Below are 16,746 nucleotides of genomic sequence, written 5' to 3' on the forward strand. Positions count from 1 at the left end.
ATCTGAAAGTCTCAAATCTCTTCTGCATACACAACAATGACATGTAGGCAGTTGTTATACCACAGTATATGATGTGAAGTACATCAGGAAATGCAGGAGCAATTCTGATTCATAATGTGATTTACTTTTTTTAAAATCTTGCTCATGTTCTGTTGTAGTTCGAGATCGGGTTCGGACAAAAATGGAACGTGATATATTAGTAGAAGTTAACCATCCTTTTATTGTCAAGTTACATTATGGTGAGTTGGAGGGGGAAAATAAATTACATCTTAAAAATGGGAGCTTGTTGAAGTACTACCTAACACTTTTATTGTAGTTCAGAGAACCATAGAAAATGTGTGCTATCTAAATCCTGATTGTGCAAAGGCTTGCTGTGTAGTAACTTTCATGTAACTCTATGTACATGGTTAACTTCATACATGGTCTTAAATCTTTATGGGATTGAGAGTCTGTAGTTCTCTGCTTTATTAGAAAGGACATTTACCTATCTGTATCTAGCCATTCTTTTCCAAAACCTCATATCTTTTATATAAGTCATTCACTTACTTTTTTTAAATTGCTTTCTTATCCTTGCCGTGCTCTGTAGGAAAAGTGCAATGGCATCACTTCTGGTTTCATTAAAATTGGTGGGAAAACTTCTTTTCATTTTATTGCATGGACAGCCATAAATGTGTATTCAAGCTGAGGGGGAGGAAACTAATACTCTTAAAACATTATGCAGAAAGTAAACAGGAAAAAAAAATAGTTTAGATAAACAAAGTAGTCTTTATTGTGCAATTCAGATTTTTTTTTAGAGTCCATTTTTTCTTACATTTCAAGTTTCAGATCTCTGTCGCTCTGTAATGCGGCTTAAATAATGTTAGCTTACACTATTTCACTTGTCACTCTTTTGCAAGATAGACTGCAAAGCTGAGTTTCCAGAAGTTATAGAATACATATGTTAGTTACAGATTTGTCAAATCTGTACTTTCAAAATCTGGAGTGAAATGTTGACTAACCAAGACATGGCTTACCTTTTTAGTCAATTCATTGATGTCTTGTTTCACTTTCACGTGGCATGAGAGTTTCTTGGTCCATTGAAGAAAACATTTAATAATTTTAAATACATTTTTACACAAGGAAAAAGAAGAATAATTAATTTTAATAAATGAAAATGAGGGTGAAAGATAAAGAAAATAAGGGTGAATTATTGGGTAGGTTATTCTAATAATGGGTAAAGTTAGATCATGTTTAATGTTTTTAAATGATCTTTTCAGCTTTTCAAACAGAAGGGAAGCTGTATCTTATTTTGGATTTCCTCAGGGGAGGAGACTTGTTTACACGTTTATCCAAAGAGGTAAACTTTTTTCTTTGAAAATTGTATATTGATAAAATTTGCCTATTTTAAAATTGCCTAAACTGAAATTGCCTATATTAGAAAAGTTTACTTCTTAAAATTCCATTTTCATTGAATAAGATTTTGAATAGTCTTCTTTTAATGAGCTAGGTTTTTGCTTCATTGCTTTTTTGCACGAAGTCTTTCCATGAGAACACTAGGTAATTTACATATTTTCTGAAAAAGTCTTAGAAAAGCAATATTTCTGCATTGCATTTTATACCTTGCTTAGATTTTCTTCTCTTGCTACTACATCTAAAGATATGTCAGAACATGGATTTATATGAAGTAGTTATTCAAAAAAAATCCATATATTTTTCTTGATTCCTAAGAAAGAACATATAACACTTTCCTGATGATGGCTATTTTATCTGAAGCCACTCAAATTTTATAAGATTTAATGCAGATAAGTTCTTTATAGGTACCTGCATTTAAGCTAACGGTTGATAACTGACAGAGTGAAATGGGCATGCTGGATTTGTTTCATCGTCATATGAATTCATCTGATCTATTCAGAATCATAGAATCATTAAGGTTGGAAAAGACCTCCAAGATCATCTGGTCCAACCATCCCCCCCCACCACTGTCACCCACTGAACCATGTCCCTAAGCACCACGTCCAACCATTCCTTGAACACCCCCAGGGATGGTGATGCCACCACCTCCCTGGACAACCTGTCCCAATGCCTGACTGCTCTTTCTGAGAAGAAATGTCTCCTAATTCCCAACCCAAACCTCCCCTAGTGCAACTAAGGTCATTCCCTCTAGTCCTATCACTAGTTGTTACCTGTGTGAAGAGGCTGACCCTTCTTTAGATCAGATCTGATAGATCAGATGAATTGCAGTCTAAAAGGTCCTGCTTTTTATCCGTTAACTACAAAAGAGAAAGTGATTAATTCAGAGCTAGAAATCTACAGTGCAGATGTTTAAGTTTAGGAGAGATTAATTTCACTCAATGTTTTCAAAGAACGTAGTGTGGGTGTATTATCAGTCTCATGGGATCTTTCATTCTTTGAACTTTTAAGTGTTTCTTGTAGAGATTTCTGTACTTCTTCAGTGTACCTGTACTAAATATTAGCTCTTCTGTAGAGGTATAACATCAGCAAGTACTTCTTGTACAAGCTTTGGTATCATGTCCTCTCCTTAAACTACTAAGATGAAAATGTGTTATTTCTAATTCTTGCTTAAAATAGTGATCGTCTGTGATCCCCATTGCTGTTTTTTTTTTTTTTCCTCAATCCATTTGGGAAAATCATCTGAAGATGTTACTCTTAAATTTCTTTAAAGCAGTTCATATCAACTGAGGTAGAATCAAGTCATGAAGGAACTTTTTTTTTTTTTTTTAACTCTGAGCAGTTTAATTGCATTTTTTTTTCCTCTCAGTGGATCACAACAGTTGTTCATATAGTAGGAATAGCATGTTCAGAGGACCTGAGCAACCTGATCTAGCGGGTGGCATCACTGCCTATGGTGGGGGGTTGGAACTAGATGATTTTTGAGGTCCCTTCCAACCTGAGCCATTCTATAATTCTATGATTTCATTGAATCAAAGCAATGATTAGTTCCTAATAGAAAATGCAGATTGTTACCAAAGATCTTACCTGTGCTTACTTGTGCCATTTCCTTAGTTCACTCTTTGATCTTTCTCTTCTGCAGTTCCATTTCAGGCTGCATTTTGGGATTTTTACTGCCCATGCAACTCCTTTATGATGGTACTTTCAGAAATGCTCTTCAAAAATTATTCATATACTTTTCTTCTCTCTTTGACTTTGTAGAAGAAATTCAGGTGTTTGGACTTTAGTTCCTTTGTCTAGAAACATGTTGACATCCAATGAAGAGGTAGTCACGTTCTTTAAATGCTTCCCAAAATTTTTCAGTCCTGCTGCAAAATCTGTTTGTTCTCTTGGGCAATCAGAAGTAAATAACCTCAGTTTTGCAGAAAGTATAATACAATATTGCCTTCAGAAGTTTTCAAGTATGTACAAGAAACAGTATTAGCTATAAAATTCTAGACCTTTTCTAACAAACCAATTTGAATTTCTATTTTTTTTATAAAGATCAATATGAGTATTAAGAAGAAACACCAGATTATCTTGACCATTTAGTTGGTGCTGATATAAGCTTTAGAGGTCTTGTACATAAAATAATCTGTGTTTTTTTTCAGGTGATGTTCACAGAAGATGATGTTAAATTTTACCTAGCAGAATTAGCACTTGCTTTAGACCATCTACATAGTCTTGGAATAATATACCGGGACCTAAAACCAGAAAAGTAAGAATCTGCTGCAGTAAATACAACGTATTAATTTGATTTGTACGGCACTTCTACCAATGTACTTCTCTTTCCAGCTGTTAAACTTTAATTTTCTATTTAAATTTGCTATATAAAGATACTATATAAACTGAACAGGGAAGGAGATGGGGGAACCTTGTAGGGTTTTGTTAATTAAGTGTTGTATTTAATTTCCTCTCAAACAGGAGCATCTAGATAGAGTGATATGCCAAGTACTACAATCCATGTTACTATAAGTAAAGAATATACGGAAATGTGTACCTTTCATTTTCCATGTGCTTTAAAGTATACAATGGATAAGACATCATATTAGCCTTCTGTTTTTGTCATTGTAGAATTTCTGGACTGAAAGATAAACTTGGAACAATTTCATGATACAGGGTTACAGTTGAATGCTACATATTTGCATTTGAAAGCTTAACAATAAACATTCTTCCAAAGCTGACTTTTAAAATACACTGCACTAAGAGCAGAATGGAGTTTAAATGTTAAATATGAAAATAAGGCGTCACATGCTAATTTAACCTATTGACAATCAAGAAATTACACTGAAAACTTAAAATAAGCTTGGAGCTAAAATTCCATTATAGGGTTGCCTCCCAATACATTAGTCATCTCTGTCTCATTCAGTGACTGCATCCTGTTCTATCTTTCCTCCAGTAATTTTTTTAGTGTTAGAAGACGTAAAGAAGAAAATGTCAGCGGTGTCATCTGGAACACTTAAATGTTTCAGATAAAAATGCCAACATTTTTATGTATGCTGTAGTAATACTCTCTACCTGGAGAGGAGTCTAAGTGAAAATACAGCATGCATCTCATCTGTTGTGCTTGGTGAGGTAGTTAACCTACTCTGCCTCATTGCCAGGAAATCTGTAGTAAGTCTGAAGTCCTGATGTCCTTGGTGATCCAACTTCTCTGTCATGGCTGTATGGAGGACCTGAAAAGTCTGTGGAGAACTGTCTTATGTAAAGTGTTGGTGGAAAAGACCAAGAATGAGTAACAAGTAGTATAGAAGCCAGCTGTTAAATGGGGCTCCCATTAGCGTAGCTTGTTCTTTTGTGCCTTTCCTGGAAATATGGCACAAATTTAAAAATGTTTAGCCTTGTCTGACAAGAAGGGGAAAGATTCATTCTCAAATCAGAAATTTGAAGACTTTTGGGGCATGAAAATGAAGAGGGAAAGGGATTATGTGTAAACTTTGAGAGCATTCTGTTAAGTAATTCCAAAGTGAGAAAAAATAGCCTTGCTAGGTGAGAAAAGATGTTTAAAAGGCAAAGTGATAGAACCTCGGTTATGCTGCTGACATTTACTTGCAAGAGGAAGTCTTGCCAAAAGACTGAGTAGCTACTGCCTCAAATATAGCATTAAAAAGGCAAATGTCTGTACCAATTGAAGAACCTTGGTTTTAAGCCTTGGAAGTATCTGATTCAAAATACTATCTAAGGCTGAAATTACACGTTATTTGACAATGAGATAGCAATAAGTCTTGCAGACTGTGTCTGTGCTGTGAAATGATGTTTCCCACCATGGAAACTGGAAAGAGGAAAAGGGATGGGCAGGGGAAATGGACAAGCAGTGTGTGTCTGGGTCACCTCTCATCACAGGGAGGAAATACAGCTCCCCATGGGAGAAGTAGGAGGAGCTAAGTCCACAGTGTAGGTTGTTGTATAAAGTCCAGTCCTGGAATACTTTGTATGCTTTGAATCACAATTATATTCAGTGGTTGTTATGGAGAGCTGGTATCTCAGATAGTGTGACCTTTTTGTGTGATTGAAATAGACAGAAGCATAAGGCCTACTCTTTACTACAGAGCCTACGGATATAGGGCCTCTGGTAGAACATGAAAATATCTATTACTTGATGTTAATTAAAGTGTTCAACATCCTTTGAAACTATAATTGCAAATTAATACATATTATGCATACACATGCAAGCAGAAGTTCTTGCTTAGTTTAAGAAAAATAGAGATGTATCTTTCATTGTCACAACTGATTAAAAAAAAAAAAAAGATACACATGCTACAGGTCTCCAAAACTGAAGGTTCAAAATAAAAGTTACTATGTTCCATGCTGAATTTAACCAAATAGTTGAATAAAAATCTGGTATGTTGGTTCTGTTTTATAACCTTTAATAATAAAGGATTGAAGGGAAAAAAGCGTACTTCCAAAGTATCTCCTTCTAATGATTCATTTTCATGCACGCATACTTCTGTGTGCCTTTGTGCATGCTGTTCTGTTTTTTCATAAGTGTTGCCAGTACACTGTCTGATCCAATAGTTAAAAGATATTTTTTTTCTTTTTAGCATCCTGCTTGATGAAGAAGGACATATCAAATTGACAGGTGAATAAGAGGAAATTGTAATGTATGAATTTATTCTGTTCATAATAAAATCTTTGAATTTCCTGCTTCTTTGGTAGAGCAATACAACAAAATCAGCAACTTCAATGAGGTAATTTTGCTGTGAATCAGAACAGATAGTCTTTGGACTAAATGAAATATATATTATGTTCTGAAACTATATCTTATGGATCTGCAATAATTCCGGGGGGGTGGGGGGGAGGAGAATCTGTATTTCTTAAATATATATATGTTTAGGTGTGTGTATGTATGACTGGTAAAGGCATCACCTTATGGTAAAGGTATTTACTGTGATTGATTTTAAGAAAGTGCATTTTGAACTATTGTATTTTCTTCCAGATTTTGGCTTAAGTAAGGAGTCAATTGATCATGAGAAAAAGGCCTACTCTTTCTGTGGAACAGTGGAATATATGGCACCAGAAGTTGTTAATCGACGAGGCCATACACAGAGTGCAGACTGGTGGTCTTTTGGTGTTTTAATGGTAGGTTTCTGGTAAATGCAAATAATAGCAAAACTGCTTTATAAGGTTTGGTGAAATAAATATTAAACTGTAGGGAGATCTTTAAATGAATTGTAACTACCAAAAATCCAAATTACATGAAATTAATAACAGTGTTTGGATCAAGTATGCGAACTAGGTCTCATGTCAACACCAACAATATGCCATCCTATTGTTATTGTTGAATTGAAATATGCAGCTATTGTGGTTTGAATGTTACAGAGACTAATAGGAGTACTAAAATATGCAGGAGAAATACCGTACCTTCCAAGTTAGGAAAGACATAGATCTAAATTTTAAATTTGAATTTATTCTCAAGTGGCAAAAAAAAAAGGCAACTTCTGATTAGTCTCCAGTGTAACTAAAACTTGTCAGAATAATGACAACGCTTGCTTGTACATACCAAAATACTGACACTGAGGTGATATGGGATATAGTAGCTCAGAAGAGTCATCTTTACAACATTCCTGGAAGGAGCTAACTTCTGTTGAGTTGCAGGGTCAGGGGAAATAATGTGTATCAAGTATATCTTTGGAGGAAAAAGTAGATCATGTTTGGTACTTTAGGAATGCTTTAATGGCCTTTAATATTTATAATGTGTGCATTTTTCACATAAAGATAAACTAACTGTTATTTTTTAAAGGAAATATGCTTATTGTTTCTGTAGTACATATGTAACTGTAAAAGTACAATACGTGTGCTTTTTAGTATGAGAAGGACTTTTTTTGTCTGAAAATAAGTCGTCATACCACCTTTTAATCATCTAGAATGCTGTTGTGATCTGAAAACTGACTATGTAAAAGTAGCACCTGATGACTAAACTCTCTCAAGACAGCAGACAAGCACAAATACCCTCAAAACCACTCATTTTATCAGTAAGAACACATTTTATCATTACTGTAAGCTTTGAGCATCCAGTAAGTAAATTAAAAGATAACTGCAAACTAGTGGCAGAGTATTTGTTGTTGATAATGCAAACATAGTTAAACTTGAGCTTTACTTTATAGAGCTGAAAACTATAGTTTTGTGCTTATGAAGTGCATGTTAATAGTGAAAATTGCTGAAAGATGTTAGACATGACTGGTGTAGTTTTAACAGTCTAAAATGCACTGCATATTAAACACTTTGGCTTCTGTTTTGAATATGAAAATATGACCTTAGAAAGCACATTCTCTAAATTAGTACATGGAATACAGTGCAATTTTCTCTAAGACACATTTTTTGTGCCTCCATCTCTAGTTCACATGCTAATTTTCATAGGCAATGTGTGTATCCACTCTTAAATCATTCTTAATTCAAATCTGCCTTGATTGAAAAGAATTGAAGTTATTGTTTGTGTGGTATCGGTACACGGGATCTAGATGAACAAAAGTTATAGCATAGAAATTGAGATTAGGAAGATAATAAATTGTTTGGCCTCTCTTCTGCTGTAAGGCAAAAGTCTGTGTAAAGGCATCCTTGAGCAGTAACTTTAAATTTGCCCTTTAAAAAACTCAGTGCTTTCATGAGTGCCAGACATCTAAAAATACTCATTTTAAGTTTTCGGAAGCATTATGCGTTTGAGGTACTTACTGTCCTGCTGAAATAAGTAAATGATGGTGACTAGGGAAGGCCAATGTTGACTTAAAGCACTGTAGATCTGTTGGTTTTGGACTACAATGTTGTTTTTTTTGAGGGGGAGTGACAGTGGGACAAAGAACGCACGTGCTGAGCTGTTTATGCAAATAGATATGCTTGGGACAAATAGGATCCTGCTAAAGAAACGTTTTATTATTAATCTAGAACATTTCAAGTAAGCAAAACATGCAATGCCACAAATCTGCTTTTAAAAAATAAAAATCTGCAAGCATAGTTTATGAAGCAGGTCAATCTGGTATGTACAACCAAAAAGTGAATTATTTTTGGTAGTGTTGGTTTAAGCCTTGTACCTCTTCCTGACAATTGCGGTAAGAACTGTTAAAGTAGTGCTTTTTTGTGTTGGCTTTATATTAAATTTAAAATATAAAATAAAAGTATATGAGTGAAAAAAATAATTGGAATACAAAGTATCTAGCAGTAGTGCAGAGTTGGCACCCCTTTTTCTTCTGATTACTTTTTAAGGTAATAAGAAATTTAAAAATGTATTTTAATGAAAAGGATTTTTAAAGAATGCTTCTATTTCAACTTATCTTATTTTAGATTTATAATACTACAGTCATGTCGACCTACATTTTTAAGACTGAACATTTGGATCATAACAGAAAAATAAAGAATAGAGGATACCTCCTGTTCAGGATGACTTAAGCTTGCATAAGCTGTCCAGAAAATCCCTTTATAATTACTTTAATTGTGATGGCTTTAAGTATATGTCATAAAACTTCATTAAACTAAACTGTTTTGCAACTCTTATACCAAAAATCAGAATTCTTGCCTCAGTGTTGGCTGCCATGACTGCTGTCAGATGGCTTTCAGTACCTCAGATGAGATATCCCTGCAGAATACTGCAGCCCAACAGAAGTTCCTTTATATTTATCTATTTTTACTCAGTCACTTTCAGAACAGATCAGTATTTTAACAGTGTCTAGTGCCTTCTGCCAGGCACTGCAGAATGTGCATGCATGTACTGTGTAGCTTATGTGTTCCTTCAGACTCTATTTCCACTGTATGCATACAGTAACCACTTTTCATCATGCATGTCTTCGTCAATCAACTAACCTTTTCCCCTTTTCCAACAAAGGCTATGTACGTGCCAATTTTAAACACTTTGACCTTTTTTAATATCTCTGCATGAAGAGAAATTGTCACTAACTCTTGAAAGGGGAACCTTTTTCCCTCCCCCTGCCCTCTTGAAAACTAAAATATAGCTGTATAGCTCAAGTCTTCTAAGCATAGACTTTTTAGGCAGAAATGATGCACAGAATATTGTAGTCTAAATTGTTCAGATGAAAGCATGTGAAGCAAGGTATTAATACAGGAAAATATTTTGCAGCGTTAAAATGGCAGAGGCTGCTCAATGTTCATAGTAATTTAAGCTGTACAATGAGAAGTTGTTTTGCACAGACTTGATTGTTAACATGCATGAATTTTGGAAGGTTAAGATGCTAAGTAGTTTTGTCAAAAATTAGATTTTGTCCAGGTAATGTAATTGATGAAAGTTTTACTCTATACAGTTTGAAATGCTCACTGGTACTCTACCTTTCCAAGGGAAAGACAGAAAAGAAACCATGACTATGATTCTCAAGTGAGTACACTCTTATTTATATATCTCATCAGGTATTCTACAGGGATGCCCTCCGGGCTGCAATATCTAATTTCTACTCTTCCCTCATTTCCAAAGGTACTGGTAAATCCTCACTCCCTATTAATTCCCTTTGCCGCCTATCTAATTTGCCTTTCTATTCCTCCCCCATACCAGGTACAAAGAACTTCATAGCAGTTCTTTAATCTGTAATAACAACTTCTCCAACCATATTATCTTTCCCATCTTATTTCCATAATATTTTAACCTTCTTATCCTTTTTGATACCCTGTACGTTTTTTTCCTTGTTTTGTTTTAGTTTTTTGAGAAAGTACTTTCTCTTTTAATCATTTTTTCTTACCAGCTCCTCACCCTACTTCTTTATATTACTACTGCTGCCAACAACTTGCTTTCCTGAAACTTCCCTATTTGCTAACATGCATCTTCCCTTACATAATTTCTTATGACTTGCCCAAGCTCCAATTTTCCCCTTGACTATTTCTAGTATAGGTTTTGCATTAACTATATTGTGGAAATTGCTTTCCTTCATGCAGTTAACGTTCTTGTTTTTGCTGATGAAGGCCTACTTTTTTTTCTCCATAATTAAACCTACGACATACTAGTCCCACTTTCAAGACTGTAACCTAACTGTGTACAAACAATTCTGTCTTATTGTGTCATAATTTCACTTCTGTGTCCAACCATTTTTTACTAATACTACTTCTTGTTTTTTTTTTGTTTTGTTTTGTTTTTTGTTTTGTTTTGTTTTAATCCTGGAAGCTCATAAGACTATTAGTTTTCAAGTTTTTTTTCCTTCTTCATTGTTTATCTGCATCCTTAGTCCACATGTCCACCTGTATATTGAAGCCAGTGCTTCTTTTGCACCAACAATCTATTTTTAAAAAATAAATAATATGAAATTCTTTCATATTTTTTCTAAGTAATTTCAAAGTGATAACTGCTAGAAAACAAACTAATTTCTTTTTCTTGATTTTTATATTCAAGATGCATACACATTGCTTTTCTTTGCCCTCTCTTTTCTTTCTCATCTTCCATTTGTAAATGTATTTAGTGGTGCAAATTTCTACTACTGTCTCAACACCATGCCAATTCAAATCTTCATGTCATGATTATTGAATGTCTGTTAACTAAAAGGTTCTATCTATTCACAGCAAGCATAAACTAGTTCTGCCCACCTCCTGTTTACAAGAAACTAGTCTGATAGTTTTGTTCACTCACACTTATTTCAGGAGCCATACGTTTTTTTCTATCCATGTCTCAAGTCATATCTTTCTCTTTATTGTTCATGTGACTCCACTCCATTCCTCAATCTTTCCACTGTTGCTAGAAAAATCTTCTGTGTTCAGCTGCCATGTAAAATATCCTCCTTGCAAGTTAATTGACATTCATAATTACTTTCAGATTTCATCTGAACATGTATCTCTAATTCCTTTTCCAACTTTTTTCTCACTTTCTGGTCTTTATAGTTGTTACTTGTTTCATAGAGCTGCACAAAAAATGTGGTATGAAGAAAGAATTTTTACCTGTTTTAATCTTCTGTACAGTTCTGCTTATTACACACATACAAATATATTTTGCTGTTCGTAACATTAACAGCTGAAAAGGGAAAAAAAAGGATTCTTAAAGTCTTATTATATTTTCACATTTTTTGTCCGGCCCCATAAGAATTAGTGAATGGCAGTATGCTTTCTTTTTATTTTCCATATATTAGTAAACATACTATATTTCTCCTTATTTTTTCTTAACTGTTGAAAATGGACAGGTGTGCATCTGAATTCATATTTTCATAGTGTCTCATTTAAGATATATTGCTTTTCTTACCTTGTGTTCCTGAAAATCCACAAAAAATGCATTCCTCTTACAACACGTTTTCCTGGGCTCTTTCTTTCTCACAGTGCTGCTGAGACAAGTTTTTATTTGTGTGTTTTTCCTAAAACTGAGAAACTCTCCAATTTGGTGGGGGGAAGCATAGTTGGCAGCAATCAAGTTATCTTTTTAAAGCATCTTGTCTCCTTTACTGAAGGTATGCCTTCATATAAAATTTTGTCTTTGGCCATCAGGAATGTCAGGAAAAAAAAATGCTGTCACTCATGTAGCTTATAACCTAGGAACTCTCAGGACATGGGGACTGCTTTTTCTTTCTGCTGTGTCAAGTGGCCACTGAAGGATTTTGTGAAAAGTGCTTCATGATGGGAAGGATGTGATAAGTCTTAGTCTCTGGTTTACATGAGGTCCTCTGACTCCCTTCACTGTGGATTGGGGTACATAGCATTCATCAAGCAATTCTTCACATTCTACCTTCGTTTATTGAATTAATTCTCTATAAGATTAATTGTGCTTATATATTTTGCCAGGTTTTAGATTATTTTCTTTTCTAAGCACTTGACCTCCAGCGCTACTGTTGGAGCTGTTTCGGATTATAATAGCAGGGCAAAGATTTCCACGACCCTGGCAGGGTTCTGTGGTATTCAGTTCTGTTCTCTGTCCTTCAGTAACATTGTTTTGCTACAAATGATAGATACCGTTAACGCATCTGCAGACAATGTGTTCCTTGCTTCCTTCTTACAGTGTACTCTCACCTACTTTGCTGTGAGTAGGAATGACATTAAATGAAATGAAATAAATGCATATAAAGTGCATGAATAAGAATTCCACTGCTAAAGGTGCATGGCAGTAAGGATGTAGTTGCTGAAGTGACAGAGAGGTGGACATCTACAAATAGCTGGAATGCAAGGCAAAGCATGTTTTTTGCTTGAAATGCAGAAAAAGCTTTTGTTGTGGATTGTTACAAGTACAAGCTAAAGGTTGAACAAGAGATGGAAAGGAGGGAATTATATCCATCCTAACCATTAGAAAATGGTTATAAGAAAAAAAAAAAATGAAACCTAGTAGCAGTGAAATTACTGTGGAGGCTATTAAATGGGGGGGGGGGGGGCGGGAAAGGGGGGAGGACTTCAAAATGACATGGCAACTACAAAACCTAAAATCTGAAATTCAAGCCTGGCAAGCTGCAAAGTAGTATTTGAAATGAAATGGAGAGTGAGGGGGGTAAAAATGAAGTGATCTTTCTCTTTTTACATGCTCATCTTGCAAGATCTGTCCTACCTTTATTCAATTTGTATCCTATAGTTTTTCATTGTTTTGCCCAGGTGTTTTTGGTATATGTCATACATGATGCTTTTCTTACATCTTCTAAGATGCATTTTATCATACTGTCAAATGGATCTGCTTGCTTGATGTCACTTGTTTAAAACTGCAGTCAAAATGGATTACAAAAAATACAAGTTTGTAAACTGTTATCCTGTAACTATTCTTTTCTGCCACTTTATCTCTTTTTTTTTTTAACATTTTACATCCTCTGCTTGAGTTCCCGAGTCATTACTGAAAATATTATACTACACAAAATGGAAAAAAAAAAATGAAATTAGAGGTTTACATGACTGACAGCACTTTTTACTCTGTTTCTGAGGTCTGAAGGCAATTTCTCAGTGATGCTATTTTTTGTGATACGGATTTGTTGAACGACAAAAGGCAGGAGAACTGCGAAGTTAAGTCTTACCTTAATATGCTTGTACGCTATTAATTATTTTTGTTTTATAGGGCAAAACTTGGAATGCCTCAGTTTTTGAGTCCTGAAGCACAGAGTCTTCTGCGAATGCTCTTCAAAAGAAACCCAGCAAACAGATTAGGTAAAGTTTTTAATAGAATATTTTAAATTGGATAGTAATTCTGATAACATGAATGATCATTAGATTGGCTAAATAAGTTTGCAATTTCATGTCTAAAACAGGCTTTGAAGCAAGAACATAGTTTGCCTGTTTGCTCTTCTAATGATCACAGAATATTACCGTTTTTGCTATTTACGTTTCTAAAATTAATGGAGTAGTAATAAGAAATACAATTTTGCTAGTAATTCTTTTTGACTAAGAAAATAACTTCTTCCTTATAAAAGGAGCAGGTCCAGATGGAGTTGAAGAAATTAAGAGACATCAATTTTTTTCCAAAATAGATTGGAATGTGAGTATCTAATTCAAAATAAAATTAATAAGCTTATTAGTTAAAGAGTATTTGGTGGTGTCATACAACTTTTTAATCCATTCTGGGCTATCTTTCTCTAGAAATTGTACAGGAGAGAAATTCAGCCCCCTTTTAAACCTGCAACTGGCAGACCGGAAGATACATTTTATTTTGATCCTGAGTTTACGGCAAAAACTCCAAAAGGTAAAAAGAGAAAAACCAATCTGTGTGTTCAAAAATTAGAAACATTGTTCCTCTTCAACTTATGTAAAGCATCTTGTTCTTGTAGGTGTTGATGGGGAGTTACCAAATTTGAGTACTACTACTCCTCTATAAATATAACAACAAATATGCTCATCCATACGCTAAGACATGTAAACACTTTCTGCAGATTTTCTGCAGTTTTTAACTTGCAAAATATTCTGACAGTAATATGGTCTCTGTAGTAGCTGATTATCAATGGTGTTTATGTATAGTATATGCAAAACAATTCGGTACTTATTTGTATTTTGATCCTCAGAAAAACTCTCTACAAATTCTAATTTGTGTGCTTTATAGAATAAGGCTGTATTTTGCTTTTCAGAATAGACATAATCTCTTCATTTTAAAAACTGTGCTTGTAAGTAGATGACATGTTTTTCAGATTCGCCCGGTATTCCACCTAGTGCTAATGCACATCAACTTTTTCGTGGATTTAGTTTTGTAGCTATTGCATCAGATGATGAAAGCCAATCAATGCAGACAGTTGGAGTGCATTCAATTGTCCAGGTGAGTACATCAAATTTAACAATAAAATAAAACCAAAACATTTTTAAAAGTTAATAAAGCAGTGTTACTGTCAATCAGTGGAGGGGGTGTTACCTTCATCATAAAATGTCATGACAAAGTCATTATCAGCTTTATTCAGTAAAAGTAAGGATCGGATTATTTTTCTGAACAAGATGTCTAAAGGTGCAGGACCTATTTCATTACTCAGCAGCTGTGAGTGTGAATGGTCTTCAACCCTTTAAATGAATACTTTCTGTCATCTGAATTGTAATTGCTCTTTAATATCTAGCCGTAATTACAAGCCAAAGGGGAATGCAGACATCTTGATCGCTTTCCCCTATGCCCCACAATATTGGTTCCTGCAGTGCAGGTAAGAAGCACTAGAACATAACTGTAAAGTCCCTCTGGATGTTATTTGACTGCTGTGTATTCTAGAACTATGATTATATTGAGTCTCTCCCAAGGTACTTTTTTATTTTAAGTGCTAATCTGTGATATTTGGTGGCTATTTTTGCATCATTTAAGTCAGTGTTAAAGTACACACAAGCTTTGGCTTCCTACTGGTATGCAATGGTCTCCCATATTAATTATTGTGAGGTTGTTAATTCTAATAAGCTGAAGTGGTCACTATTTTTATACATTCTATTACTTCTGATGCTGCTTATTTTTAAACAACAAAACTTTGGTTAGGCACAATCCTGTGTGAGACAAGAAAGGGTGACTTCATGCTAGAACAGGAGAGACGCATGCCTTGACTCCTTATAAGACTGAGGTCATTTTAAAAGCATGTTTCAGCAGTGGAGAGTTTGCAGTAAGCAGAACAAAAGCAGATGCATGTAAAGGGGAAAAAAAATGAAAGACCTCTAAAAATTCTATTTCCACCCCCTTTTTCTGCTTTTAATAACTGACTACTGAGGAAGACTAAGTCATGAAAACCAACTGGTGGTCTAAATTGTGGTGAAAACTTCTTACTGGTGTATAGGTAGGAATATAATAGTATACTGTATGATTAGATTTCCTTGTATTTTCACTGCAAGGATGTTTTTGTAAGTGTATAAGAAGGTTTTGTTGTTTTTTTTCAACAGTCTATTCAAAACCAAAATAGTTTTTATTTCTTCAGTCCTCCTACAGCATCTCAAATAGTTGTAATATTCTTGATTGTGCTCATTACCTGGTTCATTTGTGATAAACTGTTAAATTTCAAGAGTTCATAGATCCTCTTCTATTCTAAAGAAGCTGTTTGATTTAGTATACGCATCAGAATAACTTCTGGTCCAGAAGTTGTGGTCTTGCTAACAGTTTCTGCAAGCTTAATTGTACTCCTTCTTTCCCACATAGTTTTGTGGATCAAATTCTTTCTCTTTGTATATGGTTTCCTTCTCTTGTAAAAGTCTTTCTCTGTTGCTTTTCCTTTGTGCCCCTCAACCACTTCCTCACTCTTATTTCCTCTTTTGTCTGCTGCAGGATACCCAGATGGTTTCCTGCAAATGCTTTGCATCCTTTGCACAAACTCCTTATACCAGATCGCCATTTCCTTCCGAGAGTGAAACACTTCTCCTTTATGCTCTTTATTTCTATGAAACAATTTTTGACTGTTCCATGAAAATCCCAGTTAATCTGATCATATTGAATATAGTCTGAAATTTCTAGCTGGCATTTCGCATGTAAAGAAAACTTAAGCATTCATCTACTTAGATAATAGAAACTATTTTTTATTACTAGCTGTAGTCCTCAGATCTTTTGTAAACGAGTTTCTATTTTTAAATTAATAAATCGGAAACCAGAAACGTTATGTGGTCGATTTGGAAAACAGTGTGCATTATTTACTGTGTATCTAATATATAATTTATCACATTGACCTAGTACAGCCATCAGTTTAAAGTTTGATGCAAATCAGTAGGAATTCAAAAACTTGTAACTGATATTTATATTGATATATATTTAGAATATTCATCAATTGATAATGTTATTTTGGTAGCAGTTGCACAGGAACAGCATTCAGTTTACCGATGGGTATGAAGTAAAAGAAGATATTGGTGTTGGGTCCTACTCCATCTGCAAAAGATGTATTCATAAAGCTTCAAACATGGAATATGCTGTAAAGGTAACTAATTCGTTATAAAACACAGACTGTTCTCGAGATTTAGAGTCATAAACATAGTTACTGTAGATTTACTTGCCATAAAGAACATAGAAAA

General features: G+C 34.5%; 1 protein-coding gene across 3 annotated transcripts in view; it reads left to right on the forward strand.

Moving 5' to 3' along the window:
• The window catches only part of RPS6KA3 (ribosomal protein S6 kinase A3), a 76,816-nt gene that overhangs the window by 41,302 nt on the left and 18,768 nt on the right, over positions 1-16,746 (forward strand). For 2 of the 3 annotated variants that reach the window (XM_035320628.1, XM_035320790.1), the window contains 11 exons: positions 159-239; positions 1,257-1,336; positions 3,540-3,646; positions 5,970-6,007; positions 6,365-6,507; positions 9,675-9,745; positions 13,364-13,452; positions 13,716-13,780; positions 13,882-13,984; positions 14,424-14,548; positions 16,527-16,652. In XM_035320628.1, the coding sequence (XP_035176519.1) occupies positions 159-239; positions 1,257-1,336; positions 3,540-3,646; positions 5,970-6,007; positions 6,365-6,507; positions 9,675-9,745; positions 13,364-13,452; positions 13,716-13,780; positions 13,882-13,984; positions 14,424-14,548; positions 16,527-16,652 (1,028 nt within the window). The remainder of the gene's footprint in view (positions 1-158; positions 240-1,256; positions 1,337-3,539; positions 3,647-5,969; positions 6,008-6,364; positions 6,508-9,674; positions 9,746-13,363; positions 13,453-13,715; positions 13,781-13,881; positions 13,985-14,423; positions 14,549-16,526; positions 16,653-16,746) is intronic. The other variant, XM_035320706.1, reaches the window with a different exon arrangement.

This window comes from Oxyura jamaicensis, chromosome 1, assembly GCF_011077185.1.
Source record: "Oxyura jamaicensis isolate SHBP4307 breed ruddy duck chromosome 1, BPBGC_Ojam_1.0, whole genome shotgun sequence".
Classification (NCBI taxonomy): Eukaryota; Metazoa; Chordata; class Aves; order Anseriformes; family Anatidae; genus Oxyura; species Oxyura jamaicensis.